Genomic DNA, 13168 nt, shown 5'->3' with positions numbered 1-13168 from the left:
TTGTTGTTGTTATTATTATTATTATTAAAATGAGTTCCTAAAGAAATTCAGGTAATTACCCAAATTTTCGTGTTCTTAGAAATTCTTAAAAATCAGTTAACTAAATTGATTAAGAAAATTTAGATAATTCAAGTTTTATTGAATATATCATTCTTATAAATATAATAATTAGTTAGTTAAACAAATTCAATAATATTTATATTAAACTAAATTTGCATATAAAACATGACCCACAACTATTTTCTCAATCGCTATCGAAGATTAAATAGATTTTAAAAAAATGTTATAATAATTGTATTTTAAAGATTTTTTATTTAGAAATAAATTAAAATAATATTTTTTAAATTATTTTTAATATTAACATATTAAAATAAATTTAAAATAAAAAATAATTTAAAATAAAAAAATTTAAAATTTACCCTTAAGAATAAAAAAATTTTAAAAATTGAAGGGACAAAAACTGCATAGGCAGCTGTTGAAGAAAAAGGAATGGCAGAAGAAGTTTTAAAATGTTTGAGATTGTAGTTTAGTTGTTTTTTAAAATGTATTTTATTTAATAAAATATTAAAATGATTTTTTTTATTTTTAAAAAGTTATTTTTGATATTATGTATTAACTAATTTAAAAATATTAAAAAAATATTAATTTAAAATAAAAAAGAAATTTAAACTCTTTTTGAAATTGAAAAACAAACCGAATGGAATTAGAAGCGGTGCTGGCCGTGTACGGCGACGATTGTGCAATTCTCGATTCTTTCCCTCCTCATCTTCACCTCCACAGCAAACCCAGAACCGTTGATATCTCCTCTCAACAGGTCCACCACTCTCTTTCCCCTTCTTTTACTTTTGGGGTCTGCTTATTTTTTGGTTTTGAAGAACAAAATTCGAGAAAACATTTTCTGGGAAATAAAAACGATTCTTATCAAGGAAGCTGGTTGTTAAAAGTTGATAGTGCTGATTCCTTTGAGCAAACCCATTTATTTAGAATAATGATTCTAATGTGTTTATTGTATTTTTGTAGAATATTTTTGTGTAAGGATATAAGTGAGGTATTGGGACTATTGGCACTATGAATTGGAAGGGAAAATTGCACTAGTTTTATTGCATATCAATTCTCATAGCTAAAAATCAGCTTAAGGGTTCTTGATTTCGCATCCAGCTGTAGCAGTGTGAATTATACTATCTTTTGCCTTTCTTTTTCTAACACTCTTATGACTGTTTTTGTAGTATTTATTTTTACCAGCGGTTGGATGCTCCATGTGTGCTGTAGATTGTTTGTGAAATCTTGAATACCTTTGTATCGATACTATATTTTGTCCATATTCCATGGTAGTATCCAAGCGAACCTCTACATATTGATCTCATAGAATCCAAGGGTCTTGATGGAGAAAGGCAAAAACAATTTATAACTAGTGGACAACACAAAGCATGTGAACTTTCCTCTTGTTTGATGCTTGTAGCACTTTGCGAGGTAATTGCTGCATTTTTCACATAACAAGAATTTTTTCTGCATTGATATTGTTATTCTATATTGTGTTAACGAATTGAGAAAACCATATTAGTTGCCTCATATTTGATAAACAGTAGAAAATCCTCATCTTAATTTGATCTTTTTTCCATTTGTCATATATTTGTAGGTAGTCTTTAAGTAATTGGCTGTTCTGCAAAGTAAATGCATGCGCTGTGATATTTGGCTTGTGCCAATTAGCATTAAGATTATGCTCTGATGCGTCTTATTCTTTCTGTTTAACATTTCAGTTGAGGATTTGATATCACAATGCCTGTTATTTTCAAGATATGAGCATAAGTTTGAATTGCCTGCAGTGCTAAAATAGGTTGTTGGTGTAGAATCATCAAGGTAATGAAAGATCCTGGATTGTAATTTAATAATAGTTTTTGGCAGAATCTATATGCACAGTAACCAGGGTGAAAACACATTCATGGCATGCTATTTTACCAAGTATTGTGTTTTACCTGGACGCTGCACCAAAAATAACAGTGAATGTCTATTTACTAGATTTCCAGCACCTTGACAGGAATGCCTCCAAATTGCCCAATCTAAAATACACATAGCTTCAGCAGTGAATTTGTGTATATTTGCAGTTTTTCTTTGACTGATGTATAGAAGTTGCAAAGATTCGTTGATTCTACATTTTTAGGAAGTGGTGGAGAAGCTCTCTGTTATGAATCACCGAGATGGTGATTGTCCTCTGTGTTTGTACCCTTTAGTCCCAGATGATGAACAACATGAAGCCTTGGCATTTATGAAGTTGATGTCTTGATTCCGTTTCTTTCACAGGTAGAGTTCTGATTTCTTTCTTCTAGATGATACTTTACTAGGTTTTAGTTTTGATTTTGGTCTTTAAATATTTTCCCTGTAATCCTTATCTTTTTTCTTCAAACTGTGGCAGTGAATGCATTGTCAGAGACATGAGACATGAGACATGGGAAATCAGAATGGTATGTCTTATAATTGGGCTAATAGAACATGTGCTGCCTGGTTATTAACATTGTTTTAATCAAGAAGACATTGGTTATTTAACTATCATGCTATTAATTTTTCTTAAAACAAACTGGGGTTATGAGATGTGCATGTAGTATTGGAAGGAAAAAGGGGTAACTGTCCAGTTGACAGAAGGGTTTTCCATGCCAAGGGTTATGAACATGTGCTTGACTCGAACTCAAGCTTCTCAATCGGTATGCCATCAAAATGATTGGTATACATCTGAAGTGTATTTACCAACAGTTTGAACTGGTAATAGCTGCTTCCATGATAAAAACTTCTAATGAACCCTGTCTGTTCAATTCCATCACCTGTTGTTTGTTTGGTGGATTCTTGTTCATTCAAATGCAGCATAGTATTTACCGATCTGTGTTGATCTCAGAATTCTGGAGCAGAGGTCAAAGATAAGGAGATGATCCTTCATTCTGATTTAGAGAACTTATATTTACTGTTTTTAAATTATTTTGATATATTTATATCAAAAATAAATTTAAAAAATAAAAAAAATATTATTTTAATATATTTTTAAAAATAAATACTTTAAATTTTTTTGCATATCTTCCACAACAAGCACATCATCTGCTTAGGTGTTATTTGTTTTTGTGTTTCAAAAGTGTTTTTGAAAAAATTTGAAATTTTTTAATTTTTTTCTTTGCTTCAAATTAATAATTTTTTTAGTGTTTTTTGATCATTTTAATGCTCTGATGTTAAAAATAATTTTTTAAAATTAAAAAAATTATTATTTTAATATATTTTTAAATAATTTTTTTTTTTAAAAAAAATTTATTAGAGAAAGCAGTTAGTACAAAAATCGATGGTTCATTAAATAGACCTCGTGCCAGAAAGCCCAGGAACTCAGGCAAGAGGAAGCAGAGAGTACAAAATTCAAGAAGATCAGTCAGTCAGTGGGTCAGAAGAGAGAATGGTACTGCAGACTAATTAGAAGGAACAGAAATTGTGGCTTCTTTTTTGAAATTGGTTTATGCTAAAATATCTAGGGAATTGAATATTCATGCGAGCAAGCGAGAGAGATGCAAGCTTGCGAGGTGCAGTGTGATTTGTTATGTTGGTGAAAATCAGCTATCATGTGTATTCCTTTCTTCCATGGTGCCGCTATCTGTAAACCGATAAACCTCAACCATCATCGATTTATTTTTTTGAACTTGGTTATTTTCTTAGATAATATTCCTTTTCTTTTCTATTTTGTTGTCAATTTAAGTGCTGGTTAAGAAATGTTAAGAATATTTGCACTTTAATCTGATTGTTTTAAACAGCTAGGAGTTCGGCCCAAAATATACTTCAACTTGAAATTTATATTTTGCCCAAAGTAATGTTTGTTTTTGTGTTTGCATTTTTAAATAAAATTGAATTTTTTTAATTTTAAATTAATATTTATTTAGTGTTTTTAGATTATTTTGATGTGCGGATATTAAAACTAATTTTTTTAAAATTAAAAAAAAATTATTTTAATATACCATTTTAAATCCATGAAGCAGCAACGGGCAGAGGAAATGATATTGGATCGAGTCTATAGCAAGCCCAGGAGATGCCATGCCAAGACAATACACGTCTGATGCAACATTGTTACACGACGGCCTGCGGCCTGCTTTATGGTGGCAAATCTATGCACTATCCAGAAGCGCAAGATTCTCCTTTTCGTTTTGCAAGCAAGGGTGTTGAAATGAGGGTATTGGTTCAAACAATCAGATTATAAAATTGTATAATCTGTGAGCAGTACTTGTATATATCAAATCCTTAAGAATCTTAAATAGTAAAGTATAAGAAACCATTCTTATGAGCAAAATCCAAATTTACATCGAAATGAAAATATATACTAAAAAAATCATTCTTTCTGTATCAAAATCTAGTTTATGACTAGTAATTAGCATGTTGCAATTGAATTTGATGACAGATATTCTGTTTGAGGGCGTAGCTTGAACTTATAGCACAATTTGATATACTAATTTAAGTGTACAAAGGCAATAACCTACTTTCGTTTAGTTATTATATTGGAATGGAATACACAAAGACGAAGATAAAAATGATATGTTTTATTATATTTAATGTTTAAAAGTAATGGATCAATGTATTTCATATTTAAATGTATTTTTTTTTAATGTTTATGGTTAAAAAGGCAACGAGAAAGAAAGCCCAACATAAAACTTAATAGAAACTAAAATCCATAAAAAGAGAGTTTTATAAAATATCACACTCAACTTGATCTAATATGTCAATTCAAGACCTAGTCGATTTAAAATTTAAATCGAGTTGAGTTTTAAAAAAACTTGATTAACTTTATTAAAATATAATTGGATTTTTTTTTAATTTTTTTTAAGTAATTTTAAAAATTAATCCAAATTAACTTAGAATAACTCATGATTGACTTTATACCAGGTCATGCGGCATATTTGGTTTTATTACTTTGATTCACATTAATTATTCACAATATGCGTTGACACTACGCTTTTATATATCAACTAGCACATGAATTTGTAAGAACAATTTTAAATTTTTTTGACCAATTACTTGTACAAGACAGTCCATATTATTACATCACCGCCTCTATTTTTTTTTTCCAGAATAATTAGTTTTCAAGTTTTGAATTTAAGCTGAATTGCTCCTTTTTTTAACATCTAATATAAATTGCTCAAATATTGAATCCATACCTGAGTTTTTCTATAGAATCGCTCAAATACAAGTTGCATATCATTTTCATTTTCATCAACGCAAACATTTGAAATTTCATAAATGAATTTTGTTCAATTTAAACGGGTTGGTCTTATATGGTTAAATCTTGATAAGACTCTGAGAAATAAAACTTTTATAAATTTCTTAGTGTTTATATGAATAATTTGTCGTTAATCAAACTACAGCCAAGAAATCAAAGTTGAAACTGAGTTGTGGGATGCTAACAGTAGTATGAATCAGAGAAAATAAAGAAGGCAATCTTGTGGCCCGTGGTGCTGAGTAGCTGATTGTGAAAGTGATCAAAAGAGCACTTTACAGGCTTTACTTCGAATCTTCTGACTTCTGGTAAGAATGCTTACTTTGAATTTGACGCCGGCTTTTGCTTAACATGGGATTTCGTTCTATATCACTAGTAATTCGGGGTACTGGTTTTGAAGAATGTAGACAAAGATAGTTGAAAATCCCATGTTAATTCCGTCAACACTAACGGGGAAATAAATCGGTGGAAATTCGGACATGTGGGTCAGTAGGTTGGAATTTGTTCGACAAAGTTACCAGTTCTTAGTTCAAACCAAAGTTTTGTCATATTAATTTATTAATCATCTCATCTAGACAAGGAGTTGGGCGAAGACTAGTGAAGGTTTAGTTATTGTTAAGCACCTTGTGCTACACCATGAAGCATGGAGACCGATATAGAACAACGGGTACCATAGGATATGAATACGATGATACAGTAATTAAAAAAAATCAAGATACGTGAAGAGAACATTAATTTTTTTAATTATTTCATATGTTATATTAAGAATTTATCGCAATAGTAAATAAAAGTCAACATGATGGATTGTACATAAAAATATATGAAAGTAGAAGTAGAATTCATGTTATTTATATTTTCTTTTAAATTATAAATAAATTTTGGATGTTTAAGAATTAATTGATCGTGAAAAAGATTATAATAATCATGAAAGGATCAATCATAATTTTATTTTAATTTAATTTTAAATCTAATCAGTTCTACTCATATTTTTTTATCTTGTTGTTTATGAAAAAAAATAAATGACTTCTTAATTTAAAAATATTGATTTCATGTTTTCTTATAAAGTTTATAAATTAAAAATTGTGATACTTACATTTTTAGTTCAAATAACTCTTTTATATAAAAACGATGCTATCATCAATATTCATACTTAGATATTAATTCTCATAGTTTTAAAAATTTATAAATTAGGAATAATTAATTTAAAAATGTTGAAATAATGTCGAGTTTAGTTTTTTTTTTTTATCTCATTAAACTCAAAACTATATTTGAGTCTATTTTAATTACAAATTTAAGATAAAAATATCCCCTCATGTATCCCTCTCATATTTAAAACAATTTTTTTTTTAATCTTTTAATCATATATATTTCTTTATATATGATACATACCATGATGTATTCGAGGTGTATTCGTATTTGATGGATGCTTTTTTGGGGTATTCGTGTTTCTTAGTCGCTACAACGACTAGAAATTGGAGAAGAGAGTCTTGGCTTATATATTCAATCTTGTTCTTTCCAATCATATTCGATTTACATGTGATTTATACCTTTAATTATCTCTTACGAGACAATCTTCTTTTTTCTAATTATGTTCTATCCGTTTGCTAAACCTTCCCAACATTTAAAGTAAACATAAATATTAACTCAGCTCCATTAATGAATCGTTTAAGCTGGTGATACTTTTTCGTAATTTGAAGGGAGAGATTATGAGTTTGAACTCATAATAGAAAAATACTCCAACCAAAATAAAGGAGTGAAATTTGGATCAGTAATGCAATTAAATCCGATAACAAACATGCTAGTCTTGCTTCTTTTGTATAGAACATGCTGGATAAATTGTTGCAATTGGTGATGTTGGAGAAGAAATTGCATAATTTTTTCATTAGAAAAAAGAAAGGGAAGCGCGGACTCATGCATTGCACACCACAAGAGTTCCTTCACTATAAATCTCAAAATCCATCCACTTGCAATCCAAAGGAAATTGCAGTCGGGTTTTTCAAGTTCAAGCCATTCATTAGTTTCTCTCTTTACACTTTCGGGAACATTGAAAAGTTCTGGTAATCAACTTCTATTATTGCGCCTCAAAGAAGAGGACTTTCATCATCATTTATTATCGTGCTCTAATAATCCAAAACACCACCATCTCTTTCAATCAATCCCAAGCACGATTCCCATTGCAACGGGGATTAAAAAATGACACCCACATTTTCTGATGGACGATGAAACATTCGTAGTGATTTATGGCTCCCACTAGTTGCAGAAATGCTGTAAAGGAAGTTACAACACAACCGAATCTCGGTAACCTTCTAAGAGAGGAAAGCATATAGTGCAGTACCTAAACTATGCTGTTGCCCCAGGATTTGGGCAGATTCTGCTCTACACCTTTTGTTATGGTCACTGACAATGATCCAACTAGCGAAAAATAATGCAGGGACATGATGAGAAAGCATTTTGCCCCATGAGATATAATGGCCATGAAACTCAGATCCGACATTGAGTATGATCTCAATTATTGTCCAAAATGTTGAGAGAATTATGAAGAAAATATGCTCATTGCAACCATGAACATGCTAGAATCATCCGTACTTTTCAACTTGCATACACACACTATTTTATCAAGCACTAAGATATGTTACAGTTGAGCTATATTACATTCCCATGCAATTGTGTTTACCGATTGGCAGACGGCTAGCTGTGTGGAAAAAATACCGAAGACTTAGATTGTTCAGATTAGCAGCAAGAATGGACTAATTAGAGGCTGGAAAGTCACAACCAAGAGAAGAATGGCACTTGTTAATTACAACTCACAGGATCTTCTTAGCCCCACAAACAATTTTATCGTTAAAGCCCCCCTGAATAATTAGGTCGGTAACCCAAAAAGTCTCAAACAGTGTCATCTAAAAATACTGATCAATCATTCAGTCAAAAGGCAGGCCATAAAGGAGGGCCATAATTCCAAATGATTTTTGGCCTTTCGGGGTTTTCTTGTTTTTGTATTATTACTGATCTTTCTTTAGTTAGGATTTTCCTCCTACCAGAAATGCCAATCATTATTGTCACCATGTATGCATGTCCTTGATCTTCCCGTAGCAGTTGCACTCAAACCCAGAGAGACCTGAAGTTATGTGAGCATCTGTTAACCAATTAATTCCTTAAGGAGACACAACCAATCTTAGCTAGCATCTCTAGTAAATACTTTGGAACTTCAAGACATTTTGTACATATCTTGCTTCTTTTAATGTATTTAATTTTGAAGGTGAAAGAGAATTTTTTTAGATCGTGAGGATGTATATTGAATATAAAACCCATTTTGGTTGTGAATATATAACAAAGTAAAGTCCTTTTGGTTTGATGATTATTTTTGGAAGAAAAGAAAATAGCAGTAATACCTGTTCGTAGGCGACCCAGGTAGGTTTTTGATTGAGTAGACTTTCGAGTTAAATCTCATAATTATATATTTAATTACTCACTAGAAAGCTGAATTTCAAAACTTTTTTTTAGTACAATATTTCTATTGTCATATAATTTTGACTTTGACAAGTACCGTTCAAATGATAGATAGATCTGCTGCCCCAAATTCATTATGTGAATCTTGAGGTACTCATTAAGAGAAGATAAATGGTTCTGCTATTTGTATTATTATTTTTATTATGGATTCAAATTTAAGTAGATGTAAAAAATAATAAGGATGTGGATTATTTATCTATGATCTGGCTGGGAAAATTAAGATTTTAATTTCAGTATATAAAAGCACATATATTAACCATTACAGAAAAACTCATTTTGGGGATATAGGTATAAGAAATTTATGAAAATATGTACCGACAACACTTATTTTATTTTTTTCAAAATAAAAACATTCTGTGTGTGTGTGTGTGTGTGTTTTAATCAAAATCCAGAGTCAAATAGACGACACTATATTCAAAGTGAGGCTGATATCCCTTGCTTCTGTACAATGAAGTTTGACGTTAGGCTTTCCATTTGAATTTTTTTTTTTTATTGAGGCCGTTTGTTAAATGGACAGTTTTTTTAACAAATGGTTTTTTTTAAATTGAATTCCTAACTAAAAATTGAGTTATTTTTCAGTATTGGTATTGTTATGAAAAATGAATTAGAAAAAACTTTTCAGTATTTGACTGTGTTATAAAACATAAACCGAAGAATAACTTATTAATATTTTAATTTTTTTTCAAGTTTATTAAAAGAACGATAATGAAATCTTATAAATAAAAAAAATTGAGAATGAAATTGAAAAAAATATAATTTAATAAATTATTTTAAATAAAATAATAATAATTAAAATAATAAAGATCAAATTTGATATATAAAAAAGTTGAAAGATGATGAAATTAAAAAAAATTCATAAATTATTTCAAATAAAAATAAATAACAATCAAAAGAATAGGGGTTAAATATGATAAATAAAAAAATTTCAATTAAAAAAATAATAAGAGAAAAGCAAATAACAATAAAAAATAAAGATCAAAGTTAATATAAAAATCAAAATAAATCAAATTCTGATGGATAAAATTGAAATAAAAGAATTTAAAATAAAATATATAACAATTAAAATATTGATGATCAGATTTGATATAATCAATAAATAATATGACATTTCTGAGTTTCTCACATCTTATTGAATGCATTATCCGTTCAAAATTAAAAAAAAATACTTTTTTAAAATTCAAATTAAATTTTTCTTTACTGAAATGTGTTTTCATTGACTAAATTGTTCTAGCTTGGCACTCGTATGAGGTCCAACATATGCAAAGAAAATGGTGGTTAGGAAACTGTTTTTCTTGAGGCCAATAACTTCAGAAATGAGAGTTGGACCAATAATGGGATTTTTTTCCTTCTCCATCTCTCCTATTCTGCATCCAACTTGAGATTCGGGTGGTCCAAAGATGGAGGAGGGCAAAGGTGCTCGGCCACCAACCCATGAGAATCCGTTGTTCACATCAACCTGGAGCCATAGCCCATTTCTAATTCAGTCAACACTAAAGAATGTGTTCCCACATCAGGAAACTAGTTCGTTATATGTGTGCTTAATTTAAAAAGAAAAGCCCCCCACCCCACTAGAGAAGAAGAGCATCCACAACATTCCACATTCTTGCTACACCAATTGCTATCTATGCAAAAATCTATCAAGTCCCCTCGATTTCACTCTTTGTTGTTTAAAGATCAGCAGGTATTTCACTGCCCAATCAATACATCTTACCTTCATTTGCTGTGAAATGATCAGTGAGTCCAACATCTTATGTCTCGATGAGGCCAGGTGAAAAGGGTGCTCCTTGGCACAGTTCATTTCTCAATTTTCTTGGTCATTGGAAGGCTAAAAATCAAGTCCCACTACCTTTTGAGCATAATAAAATAAAACTCTCTATTTAAATTGGATCGAATCAACTCATACCTTCGTTATGTACTTGCCAATGACTTGAAAAAGAAAAGAAAACGGAGGTGAAAGTCAAGAAAATCAAAGGAAACCAAGTGAAATCATCTCTTGTCTTGGTAATGATTTCCAAAGATTAGTAGGAATTGGGGGAACAGACAACTCCAGGAATTTATTTCTGAACAGAGATAGTTGCTCTCTCTCATCTGTCACTTTCTACCGCCTCTTTGACCGTTGTCTTCATCTTTATTTTAACAGCGCACTACTTAAGCTTAGCGACATTGTTAGAATGTTCACGCCACCTTGCTAGTTTCTACTATGAACTCCGTATCAATCTACTTTCAAAAATAAAAATCTTTTGAATGGCTTCAGGATCTGAATGTCTATCTAGAGGGATGGATATATTTGTTTTTTTTATAATGAATCTTTTATTAATATTCTTATATGTATAAACTAGATTTATTAAACTAATTTAACCATGATTTAGTCTAAAACTTTCGTAAAAAATTGAACAAGGTAGCTTTAGTAAAATTAAAATAGTTTTATTTTAAGAAAAAAATTAAAATAATATCATTATAAAAATAAAAATCAAAAGTAGATTTTAATCCTATTAAGAGTTGGTTGTTAAGTCATACCGAATTAAATCTTATTTAATTTAATTTGAACTAAGTTAAAGAGTTACCGAGTCAACCGTGTCGGGCAAGACCCACTTTAATAACCCTGCTGTAAATAAACTGCCGTCGATACGCAAATAAGGTGCATGAAAAACTTGCCATGTCACATGTGAAAGGCCTGGTTAGTTGAACCGATGACGGCTTGCAAGTCGAGTCAGCTTTGATTTTTGCGGCCGAGCGGCGCCTGTGCCCACTTGTAATAGTACTACTGTAATAGTAGATAGGTGAAGAAAAAACAGGCCTTTATGCATCATGCCACTTGTTAGGACCAAAATGTGAAAAGAAATAAAACATAACGACCAAGCAGCATATCAGAAGCACTTGCAAACGTGCTCTTGTACACACACGTGCAGAAGATCCAAGCAAGTTCAATGGGTGTGGGTCCATTTTATTAAAATATTATTTTAATATATTTTCAATTAAAAAAACATTTTACACTGTATGTATTATGAGATAAAAAAATAATCAAACAATATAATATATTCACCTGATTCAATTTCACCGACACCCATGAATAAAAAAGATGAAATCTTACTGTAATTGGAACGCTACACAACTCATTTCTCACAGTAAACAATCGATGTTTCTCACCAAAACTAAGAATTTCATCAACTGATGCAACATGTCCCTAATTATGAATATCGAGTCGGATCTGAAGAGGAAAAAATTCAATATAGTGATGGAGATGTCAGACATTTAAATAATTAAGTAATATATAAATGTTAATTAAAATGGAGAGGTAATAGATGGAGTGACGTCATTCTCAATTACCCTTCTCAATAATACTAAGTTTCATCGGTAATATGGGATTTTTTTCTTCTCATTAATTAAGGGGTCGTAGCCGAAACTACACAGAGCTCGAGAGATAAATCAAATGGAGAGAATCAATCCAAACGCTGTCAGCATATAGTAAGGATTCCATGCCTTCGGGTAGCTTGTCAAGACTATATATGAAACTCTAGCGATTTGGAATAGTCAAGATTTATTAATCAGGTAGCACATATATTACCTTAATTCTTAATCGTATTTTTTTTCTTTCAATATTCAAATAATTCTGGATTAGCTTTTGCTTAAAACCCAATTTGTTTCCCAATTAAAAGTATGAAATTAATAAACCATTAATATTGGGCAGGTGAATTCACAGATGCGCTTTCTTCTCCTTGCTCAGAATCGCTATGGGTACAATCAATGATGAATCATAGTACCAATGTACACTTCAAAATTAAAGACACTTTGGTACGACAATTGTAGTGATTTTCTTTGCTTTTGGACAGGCATTAAGTGTAGTGCATGCCTGCAATTATTCAAAGTCTTACTTATGGATAAGAAATCTCACTTGCCCATCTTTTGTACAGGAGAATTTCAAAGGCTAATAGCTCTAAACGTCTCATAGCTGATCTCCACACAAGTGTGTGCTATTCAATCATTCTGATTATTATTATTATGAGAATTAGATAATAAAGATGTCCCTTGTGCCAGTTACATAACACACAGGCAGGCAACGTTAGCTTTCAACTCACCTACTTCTCAACTAAACTGTCCTTTCCGAGTAATACTAGTATATTGGTCATTTCTAGGGGCAGATCTCTTGGGCATTTGGATCTGCTCCTGAGAAGAGAAACATTTTCTGTGGAGTAAAATGACCTGGCTACTTATGACAACGTTTTAGTCTTCTTAACGGTATTCATTTCATTCATAAAGGAGCTAGCAGAAGGAGCTGGTGGGCCTTTTGCAAAGAAAACGATCATCCATAACTATTTTTGTTCTTCTTCTTTTATTTTAACGTATAGATCACTGTTCTCGAAGATATTTAAACTATATCCCATCATAACAGCATTACTATATATCATGCATGATATCAGACAGAGAGAAAAGGAG

At 30.8% G+C, this 13168-nt stretch overlaps 1 protein-coding gene across 1 annotated transcript; it reads left to right on the top strand.

Annotated features, from left to right (window-relative positions):
- Positions 1 to 668: 668 nt before the first annotated feature.
- Positions 669 to 3701, top strand: LOC18105068 (uncharacterized). The gene is made up of 4 exons (XM_052447017.1): positions 669 to 1069; positions 1333 to 1470; positions 2159 to 2279; positions 2598 to 3701. Exons 1-4 carry the CDS (start codon positions 698 to 700, stop codon positions 2711 to 2713), a joined length of 747 nt encoding a protein of 248 aa, XP_052302977.1. The 5' UTR covers positions 669 to 697; the 3' UTR covers positions 2714 to 3701.
- The last annotated feature ends 9467 nt before the right edge of the window (positions 3702 to 13168 follow it).

Source organism: Populus trichocarpa, chromosome 14 (assembly GCF_000002775.5).
Source record: "Populus trichocarpa isolate Nisqually-1 chromosome 14, P.trichocarpa_v4.1, whole genome shotgun sequence".
NCBI classification, from domain to species: Eukaryota; Viridiplantae; Streptophyta; class Magnoliopsida; order Malpighiales; family Salicaceae; genus Populus; species Populus trichocarpa.
This window is presented reverse-complemented; position numbering and strand designations above follow the sequence as displayed.